This window comes from Bombina bombina, chromosome 6 (genome assembly GCF_027579735.1).
Source record: "Bombina bombina isolate aBomBom1 chromosome 6, aBomBom1.pri, whole genome shotgun sequence".
Taxonomy (NCBI): Eukaryota; Metazoa; Chordata; class Amphibia; order Anura; family Bombinatoridae; genus Bombina; species Bombina bombina.
In genome coordinates this window covers 462,270,176-462,297,029 of record NC_069504.1, presented here as the reverse complement: position 1 = coordinate 462,297,029, position 26,854 = coordinate 462,270,176, and the positions used below count along the sequence as shown (strand labels likewise).

Sequence of the window (26,854 nt, the reverse complement as noted above, 5' to 3'; positions counted from 1 at the left end):
AATCTTGAATTGAGGAAATAGTGTCAGTGAACAGGGTCTTGCCTATTTTGGTTCCAAACTGGGGCTCCAGCCCTCAGTGGAGTACATGGACGTGGAGGCCTGTTTGGGTGTTCTCCATCCCCCAAAGGTAGATTCCATCCTCTCAGCAAATCTTGAGCTTGTCTAGGAGAGAGAGCAGTGTGTTGTGTTCCATCCTTGGTGATTATTAGTCTTGTGGGGAAACCGCAGCGGTAGCGGATCTGGTGGAGTCTCAGCACTTTGGTGACTTCCTGAAAGGATCTCCTTTGCTGTAGTGTATGCGATGATAAGTCTGGGTAAAGTGTCACATCTTTAAACTGGTCTGAGAGGTGAGGCTGCCTCAATGTTGCTTGTAAGATCTTATCTTTATAGGTGTAATAATGTAGTTGAGCAATTGTATCTCAAGGTTTATCCATGAGGAGGTTCTTAGGTCTAGCCGTTCTATGTATGCGATCAATTCTAGTGTCCTCTCCTCCTGGAGACCCCAGGATAGCTTGAAACAAGGACTGGGCATACTTTTCCAGATCTTGGGGGCTAACAGATTCAGGGATACCCCTAATCCTCACATTGTTCCGCCAAGAGCGGTCTTCGAGATCAGCTAGCTTTGCTTCTAAGGAAGACACCTGGTCAGCCAGATTTTGAGTGTAGCTCACCCTATTGGTATGGTCCACCAAAAGGTCCTCTTGCTTTCTTTCAATGATATCTGTTCATTTATTGACAGTGGTAATATCCTTGCACAGCTCATCGAAGGACCTCTCGAGTTTATCAAATCTTTTATCAAAGGACTGACTTTGTCTGTCTAATAAATGCTTCATAGAATCTACTGTATGTCGCTCTGTGAGCGTGAAGGTGGAGAGTATCTCAAGGTGGGCCTCTCTTCTGATAGTGCAGGAGAAAGCGATCGCTCATCATCTGAGAGACCAGGGTGAGAATCTCTGATAAGCGGGAAGTGATCCCTGACCGTGTGCTTAGAAGGATGGCTTGATTTATGCTTCCTCTTCGCTTGCAGCGACATTGCGTAGCTTTGAGCACAGATTCAGGACTCCACAAACTTTATTCAGGAGTACACATGAGTAACAGTAGCATCACTCTAGGGATGATCACAGTTAGATCCCACCGGCAGGCAGGGGGGCCTGAGCTTGTTAACCTGCCATGGTGTGGCTAGTTAGGAAATCTTGAAATGGTGACTGTGTATATTTAAGGCCTTCAAAGCATAGAAGGGTCCCAGTAGTTAGGTCAGTTGCCGCACCAGTTCTTGTAAGAAATTAAAGCTTTATGCAGGTGTCCCCAATTAAAGTAGTGAGTTCAGCAGGCTCTTTTGTTCACAACAAGACACAATTCAAGGTTATAACTCAGTGGTGAGAATCAAATGTCAGACGAGTTTAACTTAACCACAGAAGTGTAATGCAATTAGTATAGCTCTGTACAGGTCTCCCTGGTATTTTATGCGATGTCAGTGGACCCTTTTACAGTTGTCTTGCCACAGTCCACTATAATTACTCAAGCCACAATAGATGGGTGCGTTATCTGTAGATAATGAAACTGCTTCTTGGAAACAGGAGTGCTTATCAGCTTATGACTGTGAGCTGCAGTTAGGATTGGGGTACAGGGCTGGCCAGACTATATCAATATCCACTCTATTAATATCAGCCCAAAGTTGATGTTAACCCTTTATATAACCCATGTGCAGGGATCTGTGCACTTGTTCAGTACACGTGGCTGGCTTCCCTTCACCACAGAGGGCTGTGTTTTGTTTTTAATGTATTAGGTATACCCCTCAGGCTTATTTAAGAGTTCTGTCTTCACTGTTCTGGATCCTGTTGCATTGGCCTCACAGGACAAAGTACCTCTCACAGAAAGTTTGTTAAATAAGTGTTCTTGTATAGGGCTTTTTTAACCTGATTTGCTCTGCCCAATAGATATTAAGAGAGAAAGTGGTAGTGTTATGTATCCCTAATAGCACAATTATTCACAGCGCTCTATTAGATAGCCTCTGCTAAACAGTGCTGCGCAATGACGAGAGAGAGAAAATGGCAATTCGCGCCAATAGAGAGATACAGCTTGAGCTAGCCTCCTTCACTTAGATGGGCTTATTGTATTATTGTGAACAGAGTGGTACGATGGCAGCTCAATTAAACAGTGCTCCACATCCACTGGCCATTACGTACTCACTGTTCCCTGGTTGGTTCAGTTGCCAGTACTCTCCTTCTTCTCAGGATCAGTCCCGCTATGGAAATCTCGTCCCCAAGATCCGGCTGGACCAACTGAAAGGCTGCCTGTCAACTCTGGAGCGGAGCCCCCACCCTCCGGAGTTGTAGAGAAAATTGCTCTCTAAGTAAGTAGCCCCTTATAAGCTATTGTCCAGGGCTTACACCAAAGTAAATTAGTGGGGTTATGGACTGCTTTCACTAATTAAAAACAGTTATAAATTACTGATGGCTCTGGAGGTCTCTAGATGTACGTCTGGTATATTCGGAAGTTGGCTCCGCCCCCCTTGTAACCTTATTTTAGTTCTATTTTAATTATGTTAAAGTTAGGGGGTGTTAGGGTTAGGGTAACGTTAGGGTTAGGGGTTAATATAGTTTAATTTAGGTTGTTGCGATGTGGGGGGCTGACGGTTTAGGGGTTAATAGGTTTATTTAGTGGTAGTGATGTGGGAGGCCAGAGGTTTAGGGGTTAATAGCTTTATTTAGTTGTGGAAATGCCGGGGAGCGGCATAATAGGGGTTAGAAGATTTATTATAGTGTGGGCGATGTTGGGGTGCAGGGGAATAGGGGTTAATAACTTTAGTATAGTGGTGGTGATATCGGGAGTGGCAGATTAGGGGTTAATAGATTTATTTAGGTGGCGGCGATATCGGGAGCGGCAGATTAGGGGTTAATAACATTATGTAGGTGGCGGCGATGTCGGGGGCAGCAGATTAGAGGTGTTTAGACTTGGGGTTTATGTTAGGGTGTTAGGTTTAAACATAACTTTTTTCCCTATAGACATCAATGGGGCTGCGTTACGGAGCTTTTCATTCCGCGATCGCAGTTGATCCCCATTGATGTCTATGTGGAAAGCGCGCACGAGCAAGTCAAAACAGCGCTTGTATTGTGTGCGGTATGGAGCTCAATTCAGCCATATCGCACGCACAAGCCAGCTGTTTCAAAACTTGTAATGGCTGCTCTATAGAGAGTTAAACAACGCAACTTTTGTATAACTCGTAATATACCTAAATGTTATTAAAATATCTTTTTGAAAATACTTTTAAAAACCATCTTTTTTAAATCTGATAAAAATGATGTTTCCAATAAATAAATAATAAAAAGCTTGTCACACTTAAAAATTGTTTTCATATAATAGAATAGAAGCATAATATTTCACAATTAAGTAAAAGCATAATTTTTCGTAATTTTTCATAATAGAATGGAGGCATATTATTCCAATGTAGTAGAGGCATGTTCTTATAATAAATAGAATCTCTTCACATAAACAGACCTTTCTATAGGATTTAATAAGCGTTACTTTTTCATTCTTATACTAACCACTGTATTTCAAATTAAATACACTTTATATAAATTCTCAATTTAATAGACTGGAAAATCAAAATTCCATGTTTAGACCTTTAGGGGTCAGTGTATCCACTTCAAAAATGCATTTACTCTCCAACCTAAGAAGTTCTTTGTGTGTATTAACTCTCCTCCACTTATCTTTTAATTTTTCAATTCCATTTTATGAGAAATATTTTAAATTGCAATTTTTTAATTTTTTAAATGTTTAGCTATGGGTAGATCTTTATTCCTTTCTTGCTCTGCATTTTCTATTGAAAGAATGTGCTCTCTAATTCTTTCTCGGACCAGTCTCCCTAACTCTCCTATATACTGCAAACCACATTGCACTCTATAATGTAAACCACATTTCTGTCAGTAAATCTATTTACATCTTGCTTTATTTTTTATTTACTTTGCGAAAAAGATATTTCTGGTTTCTCTGGAACCCTATTAAATAGCATTTGATCCTTATGTAGAATTTACCAATGTTTTCACACAATTGTTTCTATAATTCTATGGTTTATGCTATATTGGGTAATAAATCGTATCATTATTTTTTTCTTTCAATTCTTTTAACTGATTATTTGCTTTTTTACTTACTTTGACAATAAGTTAATTCCTATCTATCTGACTGATCTAATTCCTATTTTTTTCTATTCTGTCCATATCATAGCCTCTGGTTTCAAAATGATTTAAGAAGACCAGAGGCAACAAATCGGCACCAAACCATGATGCTCCCTCCACCATGCATCACAGCTGGGATGAGGTTTTCTAGTTGGTGTGCAGTCCCCTTTTTTTGCATTTTTGCCAGAAAGTTTAACTTTTGTCCCATCTGTCCACAGCACATTTTCCCAGAAGTGTTGGGGAACATCCAGGTGATCTTGGTCAAACTTGAGATGTGCCACAATGTTTTTTTTCTTTTTTTAGACAGCAGAATTCTTGTTCAGTGCATTTCTGATAGTAGACACATGAACAGAGATGTTTGTAGAGCTTTCTGGAGGGTATTAAGCTGTTACCCATGGGTTCTTTCTCACCTCTTTCAGGAATGTCAATTGTGCTCTTTGAGTGATCTTTGCAGGACTCCCACTCCTATGGAGAGTAGTAAGAGTCCTGAATTTTCTCTATTTGTAGACAATTTGTCTTACTGGTGATTGATGAGCAACCAGGTCTTTAGTAATGCTTTTGGGATATTTTCCAGCTTTGTGCATCTCCATATTGCATCTTCTAAAGTCCTGTGAAATTTTTTGAGATCGAGGCATTGTTTACACTAACCAATCTTTCTTGAGAAGAACAGATCTGTTTGTAACCAGGCTTTGTGTGCCTTTATTTAAAGAGTAGGGCACCTGGGCATCCCATACCTCCAATTTCATCTCTTTATTTGAAACACTTGATTCCAAATAGCTTTGGGAGGTGTTGTTAACACAGAGGTTCAATTACTTTTTCCAGCCTGCACTGTGAATAATTACTCAATGGGCCCCATTTATCAAGCTCCGAATGGAGCTTGTGGGCCCGTGTTGTGGGCCTAAAGACCGCTGCTCCATAACCCTGTCTGCCTGCTCTGATGAGGCAGACAGGAATTGCCGGAAATCAACCCGATCGAATACGATCGGGTTGATTGACACCCCCCTGCTGCAGGGGGCGGCGTTGCACCAGCAGCTCTTGTGAGCTGCTGGTGCAATGCTGAATATGGAGAGCGTATTGCTCTCCGCATTCAGCGAGGTCTGGTGGACCTGATCCGCACTGTCGGATCAGGTCCGCAAGACCTTTGATAAATAGGCCCCAATGTCTTCAATAAAAAATTGAAAAGCACAACTATTTGTGGGTTATTAAGTTAGTTACATTGCGTTTGTCTATAATTATGACTAGATGCAGAAATCTAGGTAATTTTAAAGAGTTCAGATTTTTTTTCTTGCAACTGTATGTGCCATTGTCAATAGAAATCAGACTGAATATTCACTACACAGTGTTCATAAGTTATAATCTATTTTTCTCCAAATTTAAGATTATTGGTTTGTTCCTTTTTATATAATGGTAAAATGTGTTCTCAAGTCTCCACTTTTTAATGCTTAAAGTTCTAAAATACATTTTCAATTATTATTATTTTATTGGTCAATAAAATATCTTGTCCCATGTAGCTATATTTTTATATAGCTATATTGTTCAATGGCTTTGAGTAGAAAAAATAGGAATAATGTAATGTGGCTTCATATTCGAAAATATTAAAGAGATAGTAAAGTCCACATTAAACTGTCATGATTCAGATATGGCATTTAATTTTAAACAACTTTCTACTTTACTTTTATCATCAAATTTGCTCTGTTTTCTTGTTATTCTTAGTTGAAAGCTAACCCTAGGTAGGCTTATATGCTAATTTCTAAGCCCTTAAAGGCCGCCTCTTATCTGAACGCATATGACAGTATTTCACAGCTAGAGGGAGTTAGCTCATGTGTGTCATATAGATAACATTGTGCTCACGCACGTGAAGTTATTTAAGAGTCAGCACTAATTGCCTGAAATGCAAGTCTGTCAAAGATCTGAGATAAGAGGCAGTCTGGAGAGGCTTAGATACAAGGTAATCACAGAGGTAAAAAGCATATTAATATAACTGTGTTGGTTATACAAAACTGGGGAATGCTAAATAAAGGGATTATCTATCTTTTTAAACAATAACATTTTGGGTGTTTACTATCCCTTTAATATTTTTAAGTTTTGACTGTTTTTGGAACTTAACTTTTTCAGACTTTTTAAAGAAAAAAGAAAGAAAATAAAGTTACTTGGCCTATACTTACTTATTTTAAAATTTACAAACATGTTAAAAATGTTTTACTAATTTTGGCTCAAATTAATATTCACATGCCACTGTCTTTAAATGTGGTATATTCTAGAGTGTTTCTGAATTATACTAAACATCAGCATTACCATCATAAAATATAGTGCAGAGGTGAAACAATTGTACATCAAAGATATTAGTTTACCACGCAAAATAAATGTAAAAGTATTTAATTGTAATTCTTCTATACACACATACATACATAAATACATACATACATAAATACATACATACATACATACATAAATACATAAATACATAAATACATAAATACATACATACATAAATAGATACATACATACATGCATACATACATACATACATAAATACATCAATACATACATACATACATAAATACATACATACATACATACATATATACATACATACATACATACATACATACATAAATACATCAATACATACATACATACATAAATACATACATACATACATACATACATACATAAATACATAAATACATAAATACATAAATACATACATACATAAATAGATACATACATGCATACATACATACATACATACATACATACATACATAAATACATCAATACATATATACATACATAAATACATACATACATACATACATACACACATATCTTTAAAATAAGCTTTTATTACCTTGTTTTTTGGGTGCTCTTGTGAATGTTCCTTTCACAACTTTGCAATGTGAGTTATCTCCACCACATACACCACATTTATCTTCTTTTTTGGTTGAACCAATTACCTTGTCACATCCAACTTTCTGTAAAGCAAATAAAAGTTAAACCCAAAATAGCAAGTATCACGGTTTACAAAATAATTTAAATGTGATTTTAATTTTAAAAATATTAGCAGACATCCCAACTCTCCCTGAAGTTCAGGGAGTCTCCCTGATTGTAATAGCGGCTCCTTGATGCCAGCAAATGGAGTGCAATCTCCCTGAAACTCCAAGTACTATGATCCAATGTGGCCCAAATCTGGAAAAGTATTTCTTTAAGGAATGCCTTTAGTTGCTGGGACGTTATAGAACCCTCAAAGCATGCATCAGTAACCAAAAAGCCCCACTGATTCTAATAAAACACAAATACTAACTTATTTACTGCACGTAATTAAACTTCGTATTCTAAAATATTTGAACATTCAACAAGCGTGCGATCACTGGAAAATAGGTTTGTTGTATGTGGTTGTGCAATAAAGCAACTTTAATTTAATCATAAGTCTCTATCTTATTTAGGGTTTTAAGGTGTCCAATATAAAACCGGGAGGGGGGGGTGTCGGTACAGTAGCGGGAGAAGCCACCTCCGTGAAATTAGTTTTTGCAGGTTGGGATGTCTGTATTAGTCACTCTGCAAATACGAAGATCAGATCTTTGTGAACTTAGTATCAGTAAAATATTCAAAAGTAACCTAACCCCAGCTATTTCTTTATTTCAAATTATAGTATTTAAAAGTTCCCAGGAGTTATGTATTACAACCAGTTGTCCAGTAAATTCTATACAAAGTAAACTGTACATTTAAATGTCCAGTTTATTACAGCTAAACTGTAAATGCTACCTGTGTATATGTACAAATATGACCCCAGACCTAAGTGACACTGTGCATGCATGATATTATTGTGCAAGGGCTGAACTGAATATAGCCATACTAGTCCTAAAGCCTGTGTACATGGGTCAATTTTTGCAGTACAGCAGTTCCACTCCTTGCTCTCTCTCTATCCCCCCTCTTTTCTGCTCTCTCTCTCTCTCTCTCTCCCCCCCTCTCTTTTGTTCTCTCTCTCCCCCTCTCTTTTCCTCCCTCTCTTTTGTGCTCTCTCTCCCCCTCTCTTTGTGCTCTCTCCCTCTCTTTTGCTCTCTCTCTCTCTCTCTCTCCCCTCCTTTCACCCCCTCTCTTTTACTGTCTCTCATCCCTTCTCTTTTGCTCTCTCTCTCTCCCCTCTCTTTTGCTCTCTCCCCCATCTCTTTTGCTCTCTCTCCCCCCTCTCTTTTGCTCTCTCCCCCCCTTTCTTTTGCTGTCTCTCTCCCCTCTCTTTTGCTTTCTCTATCCCCCTTCTTTTGCGCTCTCTCTCCCCCTCTTTTTTGCTCTATCTCTCCCCCCCTCTCTTTTGCTCTCTCTCTCCCCCCTCTTTTGCTCTCTCTCTCCCCCCTCTTTTGCTCTCTCTCTCCCCCCTCTTTTGCTCTCTCTCTCCCCCCTCTTTTGCTCTCTCTCTCTCTCCCCTTTCTTTTTTTTGCTGTCTCTCTTCCTCTCTCTCTATCTCCCCTCTTTTGAGCTCTCCCTCCCCCTCTCTTTTGCTGTCTCTCTCCCTCTCTTTTGCTCTCTCTATCTCCCCTCTTTTGATCTCTCTTTCCCCCCTCTCTTTTGCTGTCTCTCTCCGTCTCTTTTGCTCTCTCTCTATCCCCCCTCTTTGGAGCTCTTTTGAGCTCTCGGCACGGCCCGCACGGCCCCGCCCACGCCACATCAGGTCCGGCCACGCCCACGTCAGGCCGGCCCATTATTCACTCTGCAGTGTTTAAGGCCAGGTGTGTTTGTCCTCGTGCGCAGTGTCTACTGCGCATGACAGCTTCGGACAAACACACTTGGCCTTTTATTATATAGGATTTGTAAAGCATTGGAACACCAGCATACATCATTACCCTTTGTGTGTTACTTGTTTCATTTTTATTACTGGCAGCCAGTATGATATTATCACTGATGAGTTTTGAAAGCTATATATAGTTGGGCTTAGGGTAGAAAATGTTGTGGACACGTTCTGGGACTAGAAGATCTAGGCTGTGTGAGACTTGTGGGCGGAGCTGTGGGTGCTATGTGTGGGGAGCAACAACTGTGGGTGGAGTCATGTGTGTTCAGTAAGCAGATCTGGGTGTGTCATATGCTGTGCAGTCCCTGGGTTTCACTTTGGAAATTAAGATGTATTCACTGAAGCCATCAATTTCTTGTAAGGCATTAAAAGATGTTTTTTTTTCTTTCCACCAGAAGAGCTGTAGGGGCCTATGTGTTTTAAGAAAATCTTTTAATTTCACATTTTTCAGAAAAAAAGAAACATACAGGGCTAGATTACAAGTGGCATGTTTACACACGAACGATATCAAAATATTGCAAGCGTGTTAATTTGCATGCATATTATTATATATATTAAGTTGAAAGCAAATGCATTTGCTCAAGTGCAATCTAATTTAACGTATATCAGGTTAGTACAACTGAAGACCTTGCCTGAAGTTGTATCAAACACAATGCAAATACATTAAAACATACTGTTACGCTCATATAAACACTATTTGTTAAAACGAATTTATATAAATATTAATAATAAAAAAAAATAGAAGGATTCAAAGGTATATGGTATATGGTCATGTATTTGACTGCAGAAGGCTATAACATATATGAGTGTCTAAATATTAATGCTATAATAATATTATTTATTTTTTATTTTTATTGAGGTTGTGCGAAAACAATACAACTTATATGAAACATCATATCATTAAAACAAACATAAATGGTACATTTCAATTGTGACAACTTCTATATAGATAGAAGACAAAATTCTCAATATGAATAATCTTATAGAAAAGGAAAAAAACCTGGAACCTCTTTTTCTTTTTTACATGAACTAAAATAATCAATTTGAGTGGTCACTTTTGGACCTGTAAGCTTAGAGTAATTTAGCAATTGGTATTTTAAATGATAGCAAGAGTGAATTATTAGATGCAAAATTTTAAACTCAACTTATAGGTAGGGGTTATCAATGTTGGTAGACTGTTGTAGGTAAAGAGTTACTGTTAGGAAAATCATAAGGGGTGCGGCATAGGCTAGAGAAGCCGCATAGTTAGTCCTCCTTATCTAGGAAGCATATTATATGGGGGGGGGGGGGGGGGGGGGAGATGGTCATTTAAGTGTGGTGTGTCGCATGCAGTAAAAGTCATATCTCCATATGAAAACTTATTGATTGGTTACATAAAGGCTTAGAATTTTTTATTTTTTTTCTTACTTTCTCTTTTCTTTAAACTATGACATTGTAGAACAGCCTATCCCTATATGACATCACATAGAGATATACACTAATCCCTGTATAAAGTCTCATGAGCGTATGAGTTACTAGGAGAAAAGTAGAGATAAACTACACACTGGACTAATGTTACATTTAGGGTGTTGCAAGTAAGTAGACCCTAAGTAATAGCAATATTAATGCAGGACCAGCCTGCGTCAGAAGCATATCAGGGGTTTTGAGGTAAAGTTATGGGTCACAATATAGCTATGGCCACAGCATCGGGTTATGAGTTTTGCATATTCTGTATATATAAAAAAAAAAAAAACAGATGCAGTGTTAAGGAAAGCACAACTAAGTGCATCCCCTACAGTCCCTCAAGCTACTCATTCGTGTATAGCAGTAGATCAGATCAACTATCCAACAGAACATATTGCAGAAACACTACTAATTGATCCCAGAATCCACCTATTTTTGCAGGAAAAAGAAAATACTCTACACATTGTTATTGCATGTGGGAGGGTAGAAGTACAAAGAATTTAGCCAGGCATCATAAGTCGTAAACTAAGTATTTAGTGAAATCAGAGTTTGTGTGGGTAAGATGACAGTGACGGAGCATGCTATAATAATATTTAACAATGCGTTTTATATAGAAATATTTTAAATAGCAAAAATGATTTTTTTTCTATGCAAAGAACATAGGAATGCAAAATATGCTTAATGCACTTTCACGCTTTAGGTCTAACGCGATTTCTGGTTAGCACACATGCAGAATTAGTTATCCTAAGGGATGTTATTGAACTATTAAATATAAAATATATTTTTTTTATTATAAACACTGTTAGAATATTTTAGTACATCTATAATAATTATTTACATTAATTATTAATAATTTTCAATATTTTATATTTAATAAATACATAATTCAGTCATGTCAGTTAGTACACATGGAGAATTAGTGTTCTCCTGTCAGGCTTATGTGCGCAAACCCAACGCCGTATATATTTCTATATATATGTGACAATGTTAATGTAAATGATATAGCGATACCTATATATCTATAGGAATAGATATACAGGTGTATATAGATGGATACTAGATAAATAAACATTTATTGAAAAAAAAAATATATTTTTTATGTGTGGAATGTGAAATATTAATCACTCCTAATGGGTTAGCGTGCGAGTGTATAAGCGTTAGATTTTTTTCTTTTACACTCTTCATTAAAGCCTACAGGGATAAAATGTTAACATGGTCATGATATCCAAAGTCCTGAAGCTAGCGCACGCACTGGGTTTTGCTCGGGCACAACATTTGTACTTTAAACTTGTAATACACATGCTAATCCGCACAAGCAAAAAGATTGCTTCTAGTGGTGTTTAGGATTGTGCGGGAGCGCAAAATATCGCTCCACTTGTAATCTAGCCCTCAGTGTTTAAATGCCACTGTTAAATTTACACAATAGAATTGTTTTCAGTAAAATATCCCCTTAGTCACACTTTATCCACTATAAATTCTCCTTCTGTATGATTAATATAAATCACTCACCAGACATTCACCTCTTACACATATGTTGTGAGAATCCTTATAAGAGCATTGTGTTCCATCATGTGCCAGCCTCTTCATATATACAACATCACCAGTCTCTTTCGATTGACAGTAAAGATGGCATCTTTCCTTTTCTAAAAATGACATCAGATGTATATTTTATTAACCAATCTAAACAAAATTAATTCCATGAGAACTGAAACAAATCAAACTTTTCAGAAAAAAATAATAATACACAAATAAAAGTTACACACGATTATAAAACAAATATCACAATTTAGAAACCATGGATACAGTTTATTTGCATAAGGACTTATGTCTCTGGGGTAGATTTAACAAAGGTCGAGCGGACATGATTCACATACGCTGTCAACATTTAACATTGCAAAAGCATTTCTTGTGACACCACCTGCTCACTGGCTCATTAGCAGGGGCCGCTAATAATCCCGATCGCATTGTATCGGGATGATTTCAGTCCGCAACCTAAAAGGTGGCAGAGTCGATGTTAAGAAGCAGCGGTCTTATGACCGCTGCTTCTTAAAGGGACAGTCTGCACCAGAATTTGTATTGTTTAAAAAGATAGATAATCCCTTTATTACCATTCCCTAGTTTTGCATAACCAACATGGTTATATTAATAGACTTTTTACCTCTGTGATTACCTTGTATCTAAGCTTCTGCAGACTGCCCCCTTATCTCAGTGCTTTCGACAGACATGCAGTTTAGCCAACCAGTGCAGACTCCTAAATAACTCCACGGGAGTGAGCACAATGTTATCTATATGACACACATGAACTAGTACTATCAAACTGTGAAAAACTTTCAAAATGATCTGAGCTAAGAGGTGGTTTTCAACGGTTTAGAAATCAGTTTGAGCCTAGCTAGGTTTAGCTTTTCAAAAATACCACCAAAGGAACAAATCAATTTGATGATAAAAGTAAATTGGAAAGTTGTTTAAAATTGCATGTCCTATCTGAACCATGAAAGTTTAATTTTGACTAGACTATCCCTTTAACTTTAGTTTCAGACGGACCTGCAATGATGGGGCTCCAAAGCGAGTGAGCTGTGTCTAACAGAATGAGTTGCTTATTTTTTGACACATTAAATCTTGCCAGTCATCTTATGCGTGGGTAATGCAGTCCATTAAAGAGATGGTAAAGTCAAAATTAAACTTAAATGGATTGATATTTTAAACAACTTTGCAATTTACTTGTTTTACTATTATCACTTTTGTTTGTTCTTTGTTAAAGAGTAATCCTAGGTGCGATCACAAATGTGCACGTGTCTCTAGCCATCTGGCAGCAGTGCTTGCAACAATGTTTATAGGTATATTTTACATAGTTGCAAACACTCCTAAACTCATATTAGCCTACCTAGGTTTACTCTTCAGCAAAGTACACCAAGAGATCAAAGCAAATTTGATATAAATAGAAATAAATTCTAAATCATGAATGTTTGATTTTGATTTTTAGTGCCCATTTAAAAGGAAGTTAAACCCAACTTTTTCTTTCATGATTCAGATAGAGCATGTCATTTTAAACAACTTTCTAATTTACTGCTATTATCAAATTGTCTGCGTTCTCTTGGTATCTTTCTTAAAAAATAAATAAATAAGTCTCTCCAAAGGAGAGATAAATGGAGATTGTTTAAGTCTCTTACAAATCCTAAATGGGATAAACCTGAGTAGCCTCAGATAGGCAGTGCCTAATACCCAGTGTAATAAATTCAGAAAAATAAAGGGTAAAGAAAAGAAGGTATTATGGGGCACACTTTGAGTAAGAGACTTATCTAGGGTGTAACATGGACTGAGAGGACAGCTCTAGCTACTAAAGTATAAAATATAACTTTTATTGTTCATGATTAAAAAGTACGAACCAAAATAAATACATATATACCACTTGCAGATATTATTGGATTATACAGGACCAGTAGTGCTTATATCTATCAGGTAAAAATGTGTTTCACCATTGCTACATATCGTAGCTTATCGATTAATTCTAAATAGGTCTGAAACCAAGTTTTCCTAAGTGTAAGGAAAAGTAGAATTATTAAAATGAATGATAAATGTGTCATTCAACACATACATAGAAGTGAAAATAAAGTGTAATAAATGTGTTCCAAAAGGGGAAACACAAAGGTTCTCTTAAAACACGCTCCTCCTATATAAGGTATAAAATGATGTATATGAAGTAATACGTTCGATATAATCACATAAGAATAATGGTGCTGTTTAGCATATATACTATATATGTAAACCTACATTGCTGTAGATACTATACTATACTAATATTTCTAGAGAAAGATACAAGTGTTCTAGTCCCTTTGGTCCGCAAACCATTTGTTTATATAAGAGAAATCTTTTTATAGTATCCCAAGCGTGGGCCTGCTATCTATTGTAGCAGAGAAAGGTTAACTTACCCCTTGCAACAAACCCTTATAACCAACACCACTGCCAATGAAGGCCAACACAATTAAGTTAGTAATTATATTCTATATAAATATAGGAGCAGTGCGAACGCCTGACGTGCGTTTCACCTAATGCTTTCTCAAAGATGCGGAGCGGCCTTGTCTGACGTCCATATTTATGAAGTCGCCAGCCAATCCGGAAAGGGGGTGTGATCCGGTCACTGCCAATCACAATGCAGCTGAAACGTCACATACTTGCGTGACGTATATGTTTACATCTGTTTCTGACAGAGGGAGTAGTATGCAAAGTAATTGGAACTTACATTCATCCTATGTGGCAGTTTGATGCAGATTTTATTCCAAAGTCAGTATGTGAACTAACGTCACATTGTGATCTTGTGTCCGATATGTAACATATTTATTTTTGTTCCAGAATAAAAAGGAGGCATATCTATGGAAAATCCAAAGTCAATTTACTAAATAACTTAAAAGGGGAACATTGATATATAGCCAAGATCATGAATGTAATGTTCATCTGTGAAATAATGGCAGATATGTGTAATGAAGCACATTAGCGCATTTGACTATCACTTGTATAAAGTGGCAAATGAATAAGGTCAGGACTTTTCTCTATTAATAAAAATAAAAATTGGTCATTCTCGTATATAGCAATAAGTGCATATCTGGTCATACCTAGTCGTGTGGCGTAGGAAAAATGTCTATATTTTATGGAATTTTTAAGATTTTTTTAATTTTTAGATTATCCCAGAGTAAATCAGTATGGTATAATTCAATCAAATATTTTCTGACAATATGATTGAGAGACATGAAAAGGGAACATAAATGCGTATTCATACAGAGTACATAGACACATACATATTCATGTGTTTGTGAAAGGCGAGGTAAGACTGGCAAATTATTTAGAGAATGATGGTCCTTCTACATTTCAGACACCATAATTTCCGATATAATTGATTAATCTAGTGCACAATATATTCAAATTCTATAGAGTATCAGAATTGTACTTCATATAATGGACATCTTATACTATGAGATTGGTTAGTTTGAGGATTTTATATGTATGTGCACTTTAAGGGAAATGTGGATTACTGTAGTTATAAAATCTATCCTTAGAGGGTCCTATAAAAATGGGCCGAAGCTTAATTGTTCATTTAGGCCTTTCGGAGCCATAGTTTGTAAACAAAAAATCAATTTTGTTTCTTCCCTGAGGAGCATTGTTTCAATATTGCCTCCTCTCCTCTTATGCCCAGTTTTACTCTTTGTAGGATCCAGCATTTTAAATATGCTTTTCCTCCATGCTTCATAAGAAAATGTTTGGCTACTGTTGTGATTTTCTTATTTTGTCAAGATCATTTCTTGCATTTCTGATATTTCCGAGATGCTCACCTAATCTAGTTCTGATCTCTTTCCACAGCAGCATTCAGTACAGTATATCATATTCTTAGTACGACAATTGTAGAAATTGTTCATATATTTTATTCCTTTGGGAAATACTTCAATCTGTCTTACTGTACTGATATATGTGCAAAATTTACAGGTCCCACATTGATAGGTACCTTTTAGGTTATCTTTTCTTCTGTTTCCATACTTAGTGAAATGGCTTCTCACAATTTTATCCCTTATCATAGGGGCTATTCCCAATGTGACTGAGACTTTGTGGCCTATTTGTTTAGCCAGGTCATCATTAGTGTGTAATATGTGAATATGTTTGTTCAAGATTGTAGTGATATCCTTGTGGGCTTTGTTATATGTCCCAATAAATCTAATTTTGTTGTCTTTCTCTCTTCTTTTTGGTATCAAAAGATCTGATCTTTCCAGATGGAGTGATCGGTGAAAGGCCGTTTTAAGGATTGAATTGGGATAGCCTCTTTCTTTCAGTCTATTTTTCAGGTCTTTGGCTTCTCTCTTGAAATTATCCAGATCTGAACAATTTCGTCTTAGGCATAAAAATTCCCCAAAGGGGATCGTCTTGTTTGTGGGCTCATGATGTGCACTTTAAAATCGGAGCATAGAATTAGTTGCTGTCTCCTTCCTATAGAGACTTGTTTCTATTTTCCCAAACATGTCCCTGGTTATCTCTAGATCTAAAAAGGTTACCTTTTCATAATTAATTACATACGTCAGTTTCAGATTCAGATCGTTAGAGTTAAGGTCTTTTATGAACATGTGGAATGTGTTTATGTCACCCTTCCATAGAATAAGAACATCATCTATATATCTCAACCATAGTATTATGTTATCTGTATATTTGGCCATATTTTCTCCAAAAACGGTTTCACATTCCCACCATCCAAGATACAGATTTGTGTATGTTGGGGCACATGCTGTCCCCATTTTGGTACCACTAGTTTGGAGATAAAATCTGTCATTAAATACAAAATAATTATGGCTGAGGATGAACTTCAGTAGTCGTATTATGAGTACAGCTGTATTATGAGTACAGTTGGTCGCTTCCATTTTCAGAAAATAATCCGCTGCGAAACAACCCAAATCATGGTCTATTGGGGTATACAGTGATTCTACATCACATGTTGCAAGTAAGATGTCTTAATCCAGAAATATGCCTTCAATTTTACGTAAGACATCCATGGTGTCAGGTAATGATAATACAATGTCCCTTAGTCTGAAATCTACATATCTAGAAGCTTGTTCACATAAGCTTCCTATGCCAGAAACAATAGGTCTTCCAGGAGGTGTCAGACTGTTTTTATGGATTTTAGGTAAGAGGTACAGTGTGGCTGTTTTTGGTTTCTCAACTGTCAAATATTTGTATTCTATGTTGTTAATGATATTATCCTTCTTAGCAGTTTCTATGATGTTTTTGTACATAGACAGATAGTCAAAAGTTGGATCACCAAAGAGGGCTTATAGTATCCTTTGTCTCCTAGTTGTTTTAGAGCCTCAATTATATACATCTATTTTGGCCAAAGGACAATATTTCCACCTTTATCGGATGGCTTCAAAATAACGTCTGACCATGTTTGGATATCCTTCAATGCTAGTTGTTCATTTTTATTTAAATTTGAGGACGTTTTGGTTTCCAATTTCAGAATGTCTCCTGTAACTACTTTCAGGTAGGTGTCAATTTGTGAAAATTGTGTCACCTGAGGCATAAAAGTTGATTTTGTTCTTATTTTAGACATCCAGTCCAAATCAGTAAGAGGTTCTTCTTCATTATCCTCTAACAATAAAACCAAATTTGATAATGCTATAGGGATGTAAGCTCAGTAGCATGCATATGTCTGGAGCACCATATGGCAGCATTTTTGCAAGGATGTTACCTATTTGCAAGAGCACTATTTCCTGCCAGAATACCATGGTAATGAAGCACATTTGATAATAGAAATAAGGTGCAAACATTTTTAAAATATTATGCAATGGGGTCGATTTATCAATGTCTGTCCGACATGATACACTGTAGCGTATTATGTCTGACAGACATCGCAATTTAACATTGCATAAGCAGTTCTGGTTAACTGCTTGTGCAATGCCGCCCCCTGCAGATTTGCTAGCAGGGGGTGTCAATCAACCCGATTGTATAGGATCTGGCGGATTGATGTCCGCAGCCTCACCAGTTAAGGAGTGCAGAAACAGGGGCATCAGGGGCTATTCGACCCTTGATAAATTGGCCCCTTTGTCTGAATCAAGAAAAGAAAGTTTTCATATGCCTTTAAATAATTTTTTCTTATTCCGTGGTATTAAAATTAATTAATAAAGCTACATTTTTGGCAGCAAAGTATGTCTTTGGAACCACATACTATTATACATCAGAAAACACAAAGAAACATTAAATGCAAAAGAAATTCAATCATCATGCATTTGAAACAGCACCATTAAAGGGACAGTCTACACCAAATTTTTTCTTATTTAAAAAGATAGATCATCCCTCTATTACCCATTCCCCGTTTTTGCATAACCAACACAGTTATATTAATATACTTTTTACCTCAGTGATTACCTTGTATCTAAGCTTTTGCAGACTGCCTCCTTATCTAAGTGCCTTTGACAGACATGCAGTGTAGTCAATCAGTGAAGACTCCTAAATAACTTCACGGGAGTGAGCACAATGTTATCTATATGACACATGTGAACTAGCACAGTCTAACTGTGAAAAACTTTTAAAATGCTCTGAGCTAGGAGGCGGTTTTCAACTGTTTAGAAATCAGTTTGAGCCTAGCTAGGTTTAGCTTTTCAAAAATACCACCAAGGGAACAAAGCAAATTTGATGATAAAAGTAAATTGGAAAGTTGTTTAAAATTGCATGCCCTATCTGAATCATGAAAGTTTAATTTTGAGTAGACTGTCCCTTTAAGTTAAAGTTGTTTAAACTGATATTCAACCTAACACAGGAGTATCAGTTGCTCACTGGCTGATTTTACATAAGCCTTTCTTACAGGCTGGTTCAAATAGAACAATACTCAAACCCTTTATTCAATTTTTCACAACACAGCACAGCTAGTGTTGGTCCTCAGTCATTAACAGATGGAAAACTTTATAGACAATAGTTTCAGAATACCATTTTGACAGAAATACTTGTTCTGGTCTTATGTATTATTGTGTCTGTTCCAGTAGTGATGTTAAAGGGGAGATTATTCTCTGAAGAAAAAAATCAAGAATTGGTTTATATGAAGTTGCAACCTTTTTAGTTTTTTGTATTTTCTGAATTATCGTGTTTTCTAGAATGCACACCAAGGACTGGGGTGCAAGATTCTAGAGTGAGAAAAATTCTCAGCTCATTTGGAAATTTCTCCCATTTCTCCCATCTGATAAGCCTCCTAAGGGATTAGATACCTTGTTTCTATTTGCTTGCCGAACTGGGTGTGGATTATGAAGTCAATCAGGTGATGGTTTATTTAAACTACATCAACCTTTTGTGATACCCTTCTCAGCTATCCCTCTAAGGGCCTAACCTTAATTACAATGTTTTTATGTCATCCAACGTAGTTTTTATTTTCATCTAAAGAGGCCCCCTAAATGCAAGCAAGGAGATTCTGCCAACAGCCGCAAACAAAGGAGAAATAACTAATAACAGCTGTTCTGTTAACTTTACACTAAGGTTCTTAAAAAAAACAAAAAAAAAACAACAGATGGCTTAATCTGTGTAATCCTTGAACAACAATGTTAATATCTTCATGAAGGACTCACAAACCACCAAGTCACAAAGACCTCTTGGCCCTTGTTTCTATTCTGTTTCGTCTGAACCCTTGGACCAGCCTTCTCAGACACTAAAAATTGCCACCAGAGCCTAGTAAGGATGTACTGAATAACTACCCTACCCTTTATTGTAAAGTGAGCAGTGGGATTGCAGGTTATGTGGCCACTAATGTCCCTCAACAGCATAACCTGCAAACTTATCAAAAAGATATTTTCCTTGGCGTATATGAAGCCCATTTGCTGACCAATATCTGATTACCACTCAGTATACAAAAGACTGGCTAACAATTCCCACCCTCTTTTCACTGTTGTAGCCATTTGTCAATGAAACAACAATTAGTCACTCAATTCCCTTTTTTCAAGTGTTTTATTTTTATTATTTTCGCTAAAGAAACATACCGAACCACTGATCTGAACCACTGATCAAACTAGAAACTCCTTAGATTTCTAGTGCTAAAACCTGCTGATCTGGTCATCAAAAATGCATTGCACTGCAGCCTCTCTCTGCATTTCAAATAATGGGACACAATATACTATATTTTCTGAATCAGTTCCTTGTACAGCTGCTATCCATGCTAAAACCCTATAAAACTAAAAACTACCTAAAGGGTACAAGAGCAAAAAGAAAATGCTGTAATATGTAAACCCCTAAATAGGGGTTAAACACATTAAAAGTCAGCTCCAGAGCTGTGATACACTACTGGGAGCTATCAGAACATATATGGTGACTACAGGTAAATATATGTGTAACCACCAATAACCAGCTGGCTCCCAGAAGTGCACTGATACTCCTAAGTCTTCCTAGGCATGCTTTTCAACAAAGGATACAAAGTGAACAAAGTGGATTTAACAATATAAGTACATTTTAAAGTATATTAAAATTGCATGCTCTTTCAGAATTATGAAAGTTTAATTTTAACTTTCATGTCTTTTAAAGGAACACCATCTTCATGGGCCAAAAAAGGCTCTACAAGTGGTCTACTAGTCATGTGAAGAATAATATCCTCAATTGGACACAGTATTCATACTGAGCAATGTTACCCACACAGTTAAGAGGAATCCTTATACATGCTCTCACTGGAAGCCTCCCAACCTGTCCTTCTTATTGACATTAACCAACCCCTATATGCAAAGAGCTTCAAAGAAAAAAACTTGAAATGCACACTAAAATATCAGTATATTTTACAATGAGGCCCAAACTGACCCTAAAGCTTCCTCCTGACCGGCCAGATGCTGCCTTATTTTAGGTTACCTCCAATTAGAAGATTGTTGCAGGGATCTCCCACAACATTTCTCAAATTTCCTGACCAGAAATGAACAACCTGGATCTACCAATTAAAATAAATTTGCGGGGGGCGGAGCCTAGCCATGACTTGAGATGGCTGCTTTCTTCTAGTGCTCTGTAGTCCCTTGTGTAAATTGCAAAAATTCAGCATGATCAAATAAAATTCAAACTTCCCAATGAACTTGGCAATACTCCCCATAACAGCAAGCAGCCTGCGGAACATTGTTTGGAGGAAAATAGAAAGTTAAAAAAGACAATTTGCCAGCATGGCCTGCGGTGCGCCAATCGCATGGTCACAAGAGAAATAATCTCCTGAGGAAGCCGGAGCAGACTCTGGACATAGAAGGCTGTTGTGAGTGCACCTCACAAAAGAACAGGCACCGGCCGAATCTGTACATACCCCCGGTCACGACAACAACGCACGGGCCGCACCCATGTGGCCCGCCGACAGGCTCAGATAGCAGGTCCCGAGAAGGCCGTAATCCGACCGGGGAGTAAAGTGGAGAACGCTGGGTCTCTCTCCTAGTCCGGGCGCAGCAGGGGTGAGCACAGCAACCGGAGCCTACGGAACCGGACGCCTTTCAGGTAGTTGCCGAGCACGTCAATAGGGCGAAGACTGCACATACGGGGCCCATTGGAGTCGGGCCTAGTAAGAGCCCTGCAAGTTGAAGCGCAGCCTGGGAGCCATTAATAACAAGTGGGACACCCCAGCGATCGCTAAGACCCCTGAGAGCTTGTGGTGCTGAGACAGAGGGCTCCGGGAGAGGAGCACTCTAAGCAAAGAGACCGGTAAGCCCAACTAGCAGGGGAGACAAACCTTATACCTGGGCCACACAACACATCAAAAGAGAGTGACCAGGGACCACACATTGAGGTAGCCCTTACAGATCAGTATCTTGCTAGGCCCATAACACACCTAAGGCTTCGTCTGAAGGAGAGCTTTACACAGCGTGACAGTTTGCTGAGTAGGGCCACGATAAACTGTCACCATCATATTATTTAAACATTAAAGACACAAAGTGAACTATATAATGAATAGCACTCCAAAAGCTCTTAAAGTGCATGAGAAGCTTCCTAATCTTTTATTATGGCTAGCAAACAAAACCCCAAGCTACACAAAGGGTCGCAATCTTCAATTATGGAAAACTATCTGATATCTGCAGACATGACTGCAACCCCCAGTAAGTTAGTGCAAGCTGAGATGGAGCCACCAGCCACATCCCAAACGCAGGACCACAACTGTGAAGCACATATACATAAATATCTCACAAAAAGTGACATCACTCATCTTTCCTCTAAAGAGGACATTAAAAGCGCAATGCAGGACTTTAAGAACATGTTCGGGGAACTAAAGAAAAATATTATGGCAGTGGATAGTAGGGTCACTCAGGTGAAAGAAAAACAAGAAACCCTGACTACAGATGTGCAACAACAGTCTAATATCTTACAGTGTGCATGCTTTAATGGATCGTGTGGAGGATCTTGAAAATCGGAGCAGGAGGAATAACCTGCGGATGAGGGGCATACCCGAGACCGTAGACCCTCCTGCTCTCCTACAGTTTATCCAAGATTTCATCAGATACCTCAAAAACAGCGACACAGCACAGGATCTGCAGATAGAATGAGCTCACAGGGCCCTGCACCCCAAACAACCAAATAGGGCCCCACCAAGAGACGTCATATTAAAATTCCTTTCGTTTAAGGACAAGGAAGAGGTCTTAAAAACGGCAAGAACAAAGCACCCCATCACATTTAGGGGATCAGAGATCCAGGTGTACTCTGACCTGTGTCCCGCAACGTTGCAAAAGAGGAGAGACTTAAGACATATCACTATGGCATTGAGGGAGAGGAGAATCCCCTACCGCTGGGGGTTCCCCACATGTCTTATAGCCACAAAAGACAACACCACCCATATTCTCAGATCTCCAGAGGACCTCCCAGGCTTCACTCAGGCTCTTGGAATAGAACTAGACCTCCTTCAAGACGAAGAAGCAGCTCCGCGGGCTCTTCAGGGCAGAGGTCGGGGAGGGATTCAGTAATCATGAGACTGTCTCTCTTATGGACGCTTGATGAGGGCCCTTACTTCCCCGACTCTCCACCACTTTGGGACATAAGCAACAGCCCCTTCTGGGCTTTGTTTAAATTGTTACTGGGACAGAACACTGGACATCCCAGATGAGCTTTCAGGTTGTATGTTCACATAAATGTTATAGATTAGTATAAATGTTTATATGTTGCTGTTATATATTTACAATTGTTTATTTGTCCAACCCTTAGTGGTTGACTCTTATCGTACTCACTTTATGAAGATGTTATGTGACCCAGGGGAGAGTAGCATAGGCTACTATTCGTGTCAGCTCCTCATTGCATTGATGGTTTCAGCATTACTAAACTTACACTCTTCTGGGAAAATGATCAGACACATTCAATAAGAGATTTCCTACATACAACGCAGAGAGAGATTAACTCATAAGGGTCAGAGATAGAAAGGGGACTGCGCGCAAGGCGATGGGCCTAAACACTGTTTAAAGGCCGGATTGCATTACTTTCTACATATACTGACTTCTTCTGAAGTCATAAGGCCCAGCATAGAGAAGTGCAGTTGACGGCCACGGTGCATCTCTTTAACGCCTCAAGGACACACACACCGCAATCTCTGCACCCCATTAGGCAATTAAACTAACGCTCTCACAAAAGAAACTCCAACCCACAAAGTTAAGCTGGACAATCGCATATAGCACTTAGACAGAAGAGGAGCTGTGCTCTTATTGCCCAAGTCATAGCTATTACCTCAGGGTCAACACACATAGCACCAAAGCAAGGGTAAAGAAACCATACTCCACTATATTTATAGCGCCATGCGTACCTTTCAGAGAGTTAGGACATATAGATCACGTAGGCCCACTGTCCCAGTTTTAAAGTTGTTAAAGTTTTTACAGTTTGTGGGGAATTGTTCAAGTACCCCTCTCAGTTATCACTGATTATCCTGAGTTACAAAGAAATTATTTACAAATAATAAAAAATGCAATACACACAGGGACAACTACCCCTGACTAATTAAGTAGTTGTTACAGTTTCCTAATCAAACAAAACTTATTGTTCATCACTGTTATCCTAGATCACCAGGTTTGAATTTTTTTTGTATTTTTTTTTTTAAGTGTACATTGTATATAACTGTTAAATCCGATCCTCTCTAGAGAGGACACCCTTTTACTTTCCCTTCTCCCTACACCCTCTACATTCCTCTTTCCCCCTCTCTACCTACTCTCAATTTAACAGACCTTTCTACTACTCTTCACAAGACTCCTCTTTTCACTACCTAAATTTTTTTTTCTTTTCTTTCCCCTCCCTACCCCCTCTCCTTTCTCCTCCCTTTATCCCTCCTTCCCCTCACTCCCCACACAAGCATCCCTTGATTTTACTATCTTTTAACTATCCCAAAAACCCTGTGGTTAGTATGACTTCCCAACGACTGAAACATAGGTCCCACCCGGTTGAACTTATCACCATAAACGCAAAGGGGCTCAATAGCCCTAACAAACGTTCCATAGTGTTAAAAGACATGCAACGCATGGGTGGAGACATAATATTCTTACAAGAGACTCATTTCTCAGCTACACGAGAACCAAAATGGTTTAACCGCCACTTCCCAATAGCATACTTTGCATCTGGCCCCAAAAAAAAAAATGGGGTAGGAATACTCTTCAGTGACAGAGTGCCATTCCAATTATCTCAGGTACATAACGACCCAGAGGGCAGATTTATAATACTCACTGGCTCTTTGTTTGGAAGGCCAATAACTCTTGCAAAAATTTACTGCCCCAACATGTCCCAGCATCTCTTTCTACAAAGAGTCACCCGTAAAATTCTTGAGATACAGATTGGGGTCCTTTACATGGGAGGGGATTTTAACGCTTCCCTTGATCCCTCCCTCGACACCTCCAACGGCCTCTCTAACACCCCTCAAAAAATATTGAAACGAATGACAGCCTCACTAATTGAGATTGCAGTGCATGACATATGGCGCACGCATCATCCCCTAGAAAAAAATTATACTTTCTATTCACACCCTCATAGAAAATATTCTAGGATTGATTACCTATTCACTGATTCAACAGGCCTAATAATCACTAAAAGTAGCAACATCTCCGCAATCACCTGGTCTGACCACGCCCCAGTAGGTTGTACCATACAGTGGCCTAGTGTCCCGCTCACACCTTTCGTGTGGAGGTTGGACAATACGCTATTGGACGACCCGGTGTTCAACTCTGACATACGGAAATCCCTGACTGAATTCTTTCAATGCTAATGACCAGATGAAAGACACCACCATCTGGGAAGCACATAAGTGCACTATAAGAGGCCTGCTGATAAAACGGAGAGCATGGCTCAAAAGGATAAGAAAAGAACGTTATAGTGCGTTACTGTCTCAAGAACGGCTCCACAAAATGAATCCACAAAGTGAGACTGAATTGGCTCAGTTGACTCTGGCCAGGAAAAATCTACTGCAGTTTCTGCAGGAAGAGTACCAAAAACAGGCCCTCATCTTGAGACAGATGTTTTTTGAACAGGGTGACAAACCTGGAAAGCTCCTGGCCAGAGCAATTGCGAGGAAAAAATTGAAAGCATATGTGCGCCTAATAAGGGACGTGGACGGAGGGGAAAGAACGGATGGAGAAGCCATAGCAGAAGTATTCAGGGTCTACTATGAATCTCTCTATAACCTACATGAATCAGACCGGCCGGGAGGAAATCCTCCCGTCAGGGAACAGGAAAACGTAGACATAATCAAATATCTTGAGGGAGTAGATCTCCCCAAACTCTCCATCGAGGACGCAGACTCCTTGGAAACCCCGTTTACAGTAAAGGAAGTACAAAAAGCCATTAAAGACCTCCCCTCGGGCAAAGCTCCGGGGCCCAATGGCTTTGGCATCAAATATTACAAACACTATGCGGACATTCTCGTCCCGAAACTAACCAATATGTTTAACTCTCTGGCAGACTGCCCGGACCTCCCCGGATCCATGCTGGAGGCCTACATCACAGTCCTTCCCAAGCCTGGGAAGCCCTTGGACAGACCAGAAAACTACAGACCAATATCTTTGCTTAATTCAGACGTAAAGATACTCGCAAAGGTCTTAGCTACTCGCCTCAACAGACACCTCCCAGAACTAATCTCCACTGAACAAGTGGGGTTCATTCCCGCCCGGGAGGCAAGAGACAACACCCTCAAAGTCCTCTAGCTCATAACTCATTCCCATATACACAACACACCGCTTTCTCAAGTCACCACTGACGCGTTTATCCGGTTAACACTCCAAAAATTCGGCTTCGGGCCTAATTTTATAAACAAAGCCATGTCCCTATATTCTTCCCCAAATGCAAGGGTGAGAGTGAACGGTATGCTCTCAGACACATTTCTAATCAAAAATGGAACGAGACAGGGGTGCCCTCTCTCGCCTCTCCTGTTCGCCCTTACAATTGAAGTACTGGCAAGTAAAATCACAGCTAACCCGCTGGTGAGGGGGGTTACTGTAGGCAACACAGAGCATAAGCTATCTATGTATGCCGACGACGTCCTTCTTACGATCTCGGACTCTGCTAACTCTTTAAGAGCCGCCCTGATGGAGTCTGAGGCATACGGGAAGGTTTCGAACTTCCTCCTCAATCCCCTAAAATCTGAGATTCTTAACATTTCGGAATCAGCAGAGAATTTTGTGGACCTCAGCTCCAATTGCCCAATAAAGATTGCTAAACATAACATCAAATACTTGGGAATCACCCTCACACCCAACATCTCGGAGACAGTAGACCTTAATTATAAAAATATCTGCGACGAGATCCGTAAGGACCTGCTAAATTGGAAAAAAAAACGATATTGTGGATGGGCCACATAGGGGTGGTAAAGATGAACATCTTACCAAGGGTGTTATACATCATGCAAACGGTCCCAGCGGCGGCGGCCTCCCAATACATCCAACAAATTCAAACAGCCATGGAGACATATATTTGGAACGGGATCAGACCAAGAATCAAAAAGCAAACAATATACTTACCCAGAGATAGAGGTGGTCTGG

General features: G+C 38.8%; 1 protein-coding gene across 1 annotated transcript in view; it reads right to left on the bottom strand.

Annotated features, from left to right (window-relative positions):
* Positions 1–26,854, bottom strand: part of LOC128663085 (A disintegrin and metalloproteinase with thrombospondin motifs 2-like) — a 914,348-nt gene that overhangs the window by 84,624 nt on the left and 802,870 nt on the right. Inside the window, exons 13-14 of the mRNA XM_053717234.1 lie at positions 11,913–12,046; positions 7,026–7,149 (exon numbers count right to left, since the gene is read on the bottom strand). Coding sequence (XP_053573209.1) covers positions 7,026–7,149; positions 11,913–12,046 — 258 coding nt within the window. The remainder of the gene's footprint in view (positions 1–7,025; positions 7,150–11,912; positions 12,047–26,854) is intronic.